A 7,968-nucleotide genomic window follows, 5' to 3' on the forward strand; every position below is an offset into this window, starting at 1 on the left:
ATTTAATGGTTGTGGTATGAATTAGACATCCACTAGCAAAGGGCCATGAGCCACCCTGGTAAGAAACAGACCTATCTGATGTTTCAACATTTATAAATGCCTTTGAGATGCATCAGTGTGGGGTTTGCAGTCCCTCAGCACCTCTTGTCTGACTGCATCTCCTCCAAGTTCTTTTGGATCACGTGGGCCCAGCTGACTCAGATCTCTGAAACACGTCTGCTGCTCCACCACTGTCATAATTGTCCTCCCCAATTGTTGTGCCAGAGAGGTTGATAGCTTGACAGGCTCAGGTTTTGACAAGCAAGTGTTGACGTTCATGAAAACCCCAAAGGACAGGATAGAAGTTGAGTCCTGTTCAGCTCCTCTGTGTCCTGCCTGCAGCTGAGCTTGGAGTGTGCTGTGGGGATTTCTGGTGCTGCCACTGCAAAAGCAGCTGCACCTCGAGGCTCCCCAGGTGCCAGTGCCCCTTGTCCCTGCTGGCAGCCAAGCAGGGACAGCCCTGTTGCTGGCCACACCTGCCAGGGTTCCTCCCACCTCAGTCTGGAGAAGTGCAGTGTAGACTTCTTGCCCAGCTTAGCTCATCCTAGAGTAAAAACATTACAGATGTCTTTAATTCCTATGGGTTTTATCTCTGGTTTTGTTCCCAGTAGCTGCTGAGCAGGAGCCACCACCACAAAGGGGTTTGGCACAGGTGACAGAGTACACACCAGTCTATCCCTCTGAAGCTCTTCTCCACCTGGTAACAGCAGTGTTTCAGTGACCTGTGGATGCACAAATCCAGGGCTCCTCTGGGGGTGCAGTTAGCACCACCAGCACAGAGGGTTCTGCTTCATGGCTGCAGTCTCAGAGCCACAGTGATTGGTTCTTGCTCTCGTCTTACTTCACTCAGGATCTTATAATAGTAGATAATGAAACCTTAAGGAAAAACCCACATTTAAACCAAACCATGTGTGTGTTTTATACATGTGGTTTGGCTCTGCTCACACACAGGACCCAGGGCACTGGTGGTTTCTAAAGCCACAGGGCTGTCCAGCCCGGGGCAGTGGTGGACTCACCATCCCTGGGGGGGCATAATGATGTGTGGCTGTGGCACCTGGGGCTCAGGTGAGTGTTGGCCTTGGCAGGGCTGTGGCTCTGGGGGTGGAAGAGGTCCCTGCAGCCCAAGCAGGCAATGGCTGGAGGTGTCACCCCGCTGCAGCCCTGGTTCCCTCTTGCTCCCCTTTATTACCCCTCTGTCCTCCCTTTGCCTGTCTGCACTGCCCCTGCAGCAGATCATCTGGAGTGCTTAGAGATCAGCGTTTGGGGCTGATTTACAGAGCTGCACTTTGACTTGACGCTTTTATGTCTCGCTGCTTATTTTTCTAATTACAGCTGAAAGGAAATGTGAGATAAGTATCATGTAATGAAGGAGCCAAAGCCCCAGGGACACCTGATTTGATGTTGTGCTCGCTGTTTGAAGGGAACCATTGGGTTTTGTTTTCCAATTAGTGAGGGTTTGGAGTCGGTGAGGGGTGGCAGCAGCAGCTCACCCACCGAGCTCCATCACGCAGGTGTCAGTGCACGCACTCAGGGTGCAGGAACACGGGCTCTCCAGGAGTTCCACATCCCTGGAGCACTGGTGTGCCTTGCAGGCAGACCAGCAGCTGTGGCTAAGGGCCAGGTGTGTGGCAGAAACACAGGGAAACACAGGCACCATCACCAGCCACCGCAGTCCCTGGCACCTGCCTGTGCTGCTGACAGGAAGCAGCAGAGCAGTGAGGCCACCCCTGCTGGGGTCTGGGGGGCTGCAGGGGGACAGCCCTGGAGCTGCCTGCTGGCCTCTGGAAAGGGTTTGCCACAAGAGATGTGCAGTGCTTGGGAGAGCCTGACCAGGGGCTGCAGGGACAAGGCTTTTGTCTCGGTTGTACCTCTCTTCCACTCTGGTCTGGGATGGGGCAGTCCCACGGGGGCATCCAAGTGCAGTGACCTTTATCCCTGCAATGTGACTGTGTACAGGGTTTTGTCTTCTTGTGCTGCTTCCCTTTCTAATTGTGTGTGAGCAGTTGTTTGAGTCGTCACCTCTACTCTCTCTTCTCTGGATCTTCCCCTCTGTTTCTAAGTGGGAGACTGGTCATGGCTGAGGATGTAATTGATGCTGGTTCCTTTCCATGCCAGATTAACAAGGACATGGATTTCCTTGCTCAGTATGTGCTCCTCATGTCCTTAGGTGAGGGCAGTGATGCCAGGGCACTCCTTGGGCAGTGTTCACTGGGGGAGGAGCTGCTGCTGCTCATCACTTTTCCTGTCCTTGTGACTGTAAGTGATGGAACCAAGAAGCTTCAAGCTCTTTTCTGTTGTAAGTCTCACATGGAACCATGTCCCCCTCAGCCCGCAAGCTGAAGAAACTGGGTAACCTGAAGACACAGGAGGAGCTGGAGGCAGTGAGTGCATCCAGCCCCACGGAGGAGCAAGCTCCCAAGCTGGTGATGACGCGCATCGATGGCTACGAGTGCCAGCCTATCTTCCTCAACGTCCTGGAGGCCATCGAGCCTGGGGTGGTGTGTGCTGGCCACGACAATAGCCAGCCAGACTCCTTCTCCAACCTGCTGAGCAGCCTGAACGAGCTCGGGGAGCGGCAGCTGGTCTATGTAGTCAAGTGGGCAAAGGCCCTGCCAGGTGAGAAAGGAACCAAACAAATCCCTCCTTTCCCAGACCCTGTCTACATTGCCTGGGGCAGGTGCTGAGGGGATGGTCTGCAGCGCTGTCCCACCATCACACAGCTCCCTCTCTGTCCCTCCCCAGGGAGCAGGCTGCAGCCTCAGGCTTGTCTGGCCGTGGGAGAAGGGATGGGGGGTGACAGAGTGTGTTGGAGCTCACGCTTTGGGTTCTGATAGCCCCTGACTCATGGTCCCATGTGGGCACGAGGCACTTCCCCCTGTGGGGAGCTGCTGCTGGTCAGGGCTCAGGGTCCTGCTCTCCTCCTGCTCTGCCCACAGGGATTTATTTCACTCCACTTCCAGGCTGTGTCTGCCAGCCTGGCAGAACTCCACACTAGGCAAGGGTTAGCTCTCTCATAACCCACCTGAAGTGGTGAAAAGGGTAAATTCCAGCAGCCGATTAGTTGAACGCGGGAGAAGAGAGATAACAGATTCCCAAAGGGCTCTGTCCTGGCTGTCTCTTAGGTTGCTTGTGTGACAGCCCAGTTATATTTCTTAGGCCTTTGGAGAGGTGATAGAGGCATGCACAGGGACCAGGAGGTTTGCAGATGTTGATCAGCAGGTGCAGCCAGTGGACCATCCCAGTGCCAGGCGTGTTCATTGAGCCGGATATGGGCAGGGTCACCCAGGAGATTAGCAGCTCCCTGGACTGGTGGGCCCAGGGGGATGTTGGTCTGAGTGCACCGAAATGCAGAGCAGCTCATTCCATTTCTCATATCCTTGAGGCAGGAAAGGTTCACCTGGCTTGTGAAACCAGGGACAGATCCTACTTTCTCTTGGGCTTATCTGCACCAGACATCAGGATGTCTGCAGACAAGTACAGGGAGATACGACCGAGCTGCCTGGCACCCGGGGCTGAGGGAAAGGGAGAGTGCTTTTAAAGGCGTTTTCTGTTGTAACCACCCCCTTATCAGAGGGTTTTACTCTCCTGAGCTGCACCTGGTGCCTGACCCTCGGTGTGTAGAGGTACCAGCTGCTGTCCCTGGGGTCAGTGCTTGCTGTGCCAGGGCAGCATCTGGGCAGGACTCATTCTCCTGCTCATTTGCCTTTGAGAGCTCCCCGAGCCACGGAGATCCTTGCTCAATGGATTGTAATTATACACTGGAACAGTTAAATTGCTTTAACATTTGACTGAAAAAACATCTGATTTGATTGAAAACAGATTGTATTTGCCTTCTCACAAGTATCTGGAAGAAAGCAGCGTTGGAGGTGGAGTGCTGTAAACACGCCTGGGATTTGGCTCTGAACCCCCAGCTGGGGTTGCTGGTTTGAATTTGATTGCTGTTTTCGTTTCTCATGCCATGCAGCCAAGGGTTCCATGCTCATTTCCATAGCACTGGACCCATGCAGAGTGCACTGGACAGAAACTGGAGCGTCTGTAACCGTGGGTGAGGCCTCGAGGTTACTGCTGCCTCTCAGCAGCTCATTAAAACCCAGTAACTTCAATTCAGTGAAGCCCTAGTGGGACCTTCTTCCCTCCTTGTGTCTGAGATCGCCTTTCTTACCTTCCAGGGGCAGATTTGAGCTTGGCTGATTGCCAGGCAGGGTGGGAGCCCCAGGCTGCTGGCACTGCAGCAGTGTCTCTGCTGATGTGTGCGTGTTCTGGGCCACGGACTGACCACTCTGCCTTAAGGGAACGTAGCAGGAGAGCTGGAGTCTGCATGGAAACAGCCCTGGAGTCTGCATGGAAACAGCCCTGGGAACTGCAGGAAGCCAGTATTAATTCATGCCATCCCTCCCTCGTTGTTTATTAGGGTTTCGCAACCTGCATGTGGATGACCAGATGTCAATAATCCAGTACTCGTGGATGGGCCTCATGGTGTTTGCCATGGGCTGGAGATCCTTCACCAACGTCAACTCCAGGATGCTTTACTTCGCTCCAGACCTGGTCTTCAATGAGTAAGTGTGAAACAACACCAGCCTAGTGCTGGGCTTGGGTCAGCCCAGGTGAGAAACAAGAACAAGACAAACTGTGCAGCTTGAGCACTCATGCTCTGAGCCACCCAGCCCAGCACAGGGGGCTCTGCTCCCTCTCTGACCACCTGCAGTGACCTCCAGGAGGGGTGAGGGTACTGTGATGCCTATCCTGGGTGCCCCAGGCGTGCCATGGGCTGACTCCCTTGGGGTAGGAGCTGGGGTGGGGTGAAGAACTGCTCCGTATGGACCTGCCTGTCTGCTGGGGGGTTTGAGTTCCTGTTTCCAGTTCATCTGGGCAGCTGGAGTGAGCAGAGACAATGTGTAGTGCAAGGTCCTGGTGAGCCCTCCCTGAGGTACCAGCAGTTTAGAGCTGGAGTGGAGTGGGCTGGCACTGAGGTAGAAGAACCCAATAACCAGGCTCAGCAGGAGGCGAACCCACACCTGCCTGGGAGCTCCACCTAAGCCTCATATCCCTCAGGGATGGTCATGCTTGGGGAATTATTGCTCCTCAGGATGGCAGAGGCTCAGGTGAACCCTGCAGGTCCCTGCAGCCATCCTTTCCTTTCCCAAAGAGGGTTACACACAGGTGCTTTGGAAAACACTCCTCTCCTGCACGCAGCACCCCCAGGACGGAGCGGGCGCTTGGCAGGGGGTGTGCCAGGCGAGGGGGATGGAACGTGTGTCCCACAGGTGTGCCCCGGTGCCACCTGTGCCCATCTCGTCCTGCCAGGTACCGCATGCACAAGTCCAGGATGTACAACCAGTGCGTCAGGATGCGGCACCTCTCCCAGGAGTTCGGCTGGCTCCAGATCACACCCCAGGAGTTCCTCTGTATGAAGGCTCTCCTCTTCTTCAGTATTAGTAAGCACCCACACCCTGTCCCCCCAGAGCTCCAGTCCGGTGCCACCTGTGCCCATCTCGTCCTGCCAGGTACCGCATGCACAAGTCCAGGATGTACAACCAGTGCGTCAGGATGCGGCACCTCTCCCAGGAGTTCGGCTGGCTCCAGATCACACCCCAGGAGTTCCTCTGTATGAAGGCTCTCCTCTTCTTCAGTATTAGTAAGCACCCACACCCTGTCCCCCCAGAGCTCCAGTATCTGCCGCTGCGTCACCCTCGAGGTGTCTGGTGCCTTCCGCGTGCCTGGACTGCACTGCCTGAGGAGAGGCTGGGGGTGTTCCCTGCTTCAGCCTTCCTCCTGCTCCCCTCTTCTCCCTGGACTCCTCTCACTGTTTCCTTCCCACCCACCCAGTTCCAGTGGATGGCCTGAAGAACCAGAAGCTCTTTGATGAGCTGCGCATGAACTACATTAAGGAACTTGACCGTATCATTGCCTGCAAGAGGAAGAACCCAACCTCCTGCTCCCGGCGCTTTTACCAACTCACCAAGGTCCTGGACTCTGTGCACCCGGTAAGGGGCGACAGGGCAATGTCCATCTGTACACATGAGGAGCAACATAAGAAACTGCCCACAGTGAGAATGATTGTTCCCTGGAACAACCTTCCCTGGGCCGGGGCAGTCCCCATTGTGGGAGGAGTTCAGGTGCAGGTGGACAGGGTGCTGGGTAGTCTGCTCCAGGCTCCCTTTTCCAGGGAAGGTGGGACCTCTGCTTCATGTCCTCCCAGGGGCTCGTTTAACCAGCTCTCTTCCTCCCCAGATTGCCAAGGACCTGCACCAGTTTACATTTGACCTCCTGATCAAGGCACACATGGTGAGCGTGGACTACCCAGAAATGATGGCTGAGATCATCTCCGTGCAGGTTCCCAAGATCCTGTCTGGAAAGGTCAAGCCTATCTACTTCCACGCACAGTGATCTTCCGGAGGGACCCCCGTGCTGCTGCCCCATTCCAGCTGACTCCTCCTGCTCTTCCTGCACCACTGTCCTGCAGTGCCTTGGGGCGGCCCAGGGATGGGCAGTGACACACCTGCTGGGGCTCCTGAGTCTTCTCTTCTCCTGAGGTGCCTCTGGACTGAGCCCTCGGGCTCTGCCCGGCTCGGGCTGCGGCAGGGCCATCACATCTGTCCTCCGTCTTCGGCCCCGTGGCCGCCCAGGGCCGTGGGAGAGCAGAATGGCTTGGGCTCAGGGTGTTTTTATGTACAGAACAAGACATGAAGCACGTTCACCTCCACGCCTGGGTGTGAGTTGCGTTGCAGCCTCCCACAGGACTCCTCACCCTGTGGTGCTGGGAAGCAGAGGAGTTCAGGCCTTGCAGCAGGGAAGCAGAGCTGGGCACGAGGTGAATGTGCAGCTGAGGAGCTCGCTGGTCCTGCGGCTGCCGTGGGCCAGGGACCTGCCTGTGCCGCGGGACAGGAGGGACAGAGCGACTGGGCTGCTGTGGAGGGTGACCTTGGAAAGCCCCCAATGGCTTCTGTTTGCCACCTGGCTGTTCCTCCTGTGGCCTGTCCGGCTGGATCTCGGTCTGCCCCACAGATCCCTGGGCGCTCAGCAGTCGTGTTCCCATCCTCACCAGCTGCCACTCCCCAGCACAGCCAGACCCACCCCTGGAAGTGCCTGTTGCCTTCGGACCTGACACCTGCCCTGCTCCCCTGGGCACCCACAGCTCCTGCCCAGCCCTGCACCCCTTCTACTCCCACTGTGTCTCCATAGACCTGAGTTTCCAGCTATGCTCCTTCCTTTTGGTTTGTCCCAGCTCTCCTTTCCGATGCCAGCAGATGAGTGTCCCAGAGCCAAGAGCAGGGCCAGGACCTGCAGAACCTGTGTGGCCGTGGGACTCTTCCGTGAATCCCACCCGTGGGGAGATGGCTCTGGGAACTGGCAGGTGCTGCCACGATGCTTCAGAGGGCTGTAAAGGAATCACTAAGAGACTCATCAGGAGTGACATGCACAGCTCCTGCTAACTGCAGTGGCTAATTGCAGCTGGGGGACACTGCCATGCCCTCGCTGTCCCACGGACACAGTCCCACACACGCTGACCCACAAGCACCGTCCCACGCGCTGCCCCATGCACTCAGCCTGTCCCCAGCACACAGTGCTCAGGCCTGTGTTCCCCTCCAGCTCCTCCCTGCACACCCCGAGCCCACCTGAACCCACTGCTCAGACCTGACTGGGGCTGCCAGGGGCTGTGGCATGGACCAGCTCATGCCAGGGACACACGTCCCGTCGTGGACTCTGACATGGTCTGGCATTCCCAACCCAGATATCCACAAGGAGTCCTCATGCTGGTGCAAACAGCAAACCCTGCACCTCCCCACAGCCCTGAGCCCACCTCGTGCCCACGCCCTGTGCCCACGTCTCCAGGCAATGCAGCCTCCAAAGGTCCCTTTGCAAACTCACAGTCAAACAATTTTCCTGGTACTTTTCAACCTTTTGATGGGAATTTCATCAAGGGAAAGG

General features: G+C 56.4%; 1 protein-coding gene across 1 annotated transcript; it reads left to right on the top strand.

Moving 5' to 3' along the window:
* The first annotated feature begins 2,354 nt into the window (after window positions 1-2,354).
* On the top strand, window positions 2,355-6,444 carry AR (androgen receptor). The gene is made up of 5 exons (XM_009075544.1): window positions 2,355-2,655; window positions 4,451-4,595; window positions 5,344-5,474; window positions 5,866-6,023; window positions 6,271-6,444. Exons 1-5 carry the CDS (start codon window positions 2,355-2,357, stop codon window positions 6,424-6,426), a joined length of 891 nt encoding a protein of 296 aa, XP_009073792.1. The 3' UTR covers window positions 6,427-6,444.
* The last annotated feature ends 1,524 nt before the right edge of the window (window positions 6,445-7,968 follow it).

The sequence above is a fragment of the Acanthisitta chloris genome, unplaced genomic scaffold (genome assembly GCF_000695815.1).
Source record: "Acanthisitta chloris isolate BGI_N310 unplaced genomic scaffold, ASM69581v1 scaffold42025, whole genome shotgun sequence".
Lineage (NCBI taxonomy): Eukaryota > Metazoa > Chordata > Aves > Passeriformes > Acanthisittidae > Acanthisitta > Acanthisitta chloris.

Excerpts from the sequence above, each read along its gene's own strand:
- AR (XM_009075544.1), top strand. The coding sequence starts at position 2,355 with ATGTCCCCCTCAGCCCGCAAGCTGAAGAAACTGGGTAACCTGAAGACA. Across the intron at positions 2,656-4,450 it reads GTGGGCAAAGGCCCTGCCAG|GGTTTCGCAACCTGCATGTG; the intron begins GTGAGAAAGGAA and ends GTTGTTTATTAG. Across the intron at positions 4,596-5,343 it reads CCAGACCTGGTCTTCAATGA|GTACCGCATGCACAAGTCCA; the intron begins GTAAGTGTGAAA and ends TCGTCCTGCCAG.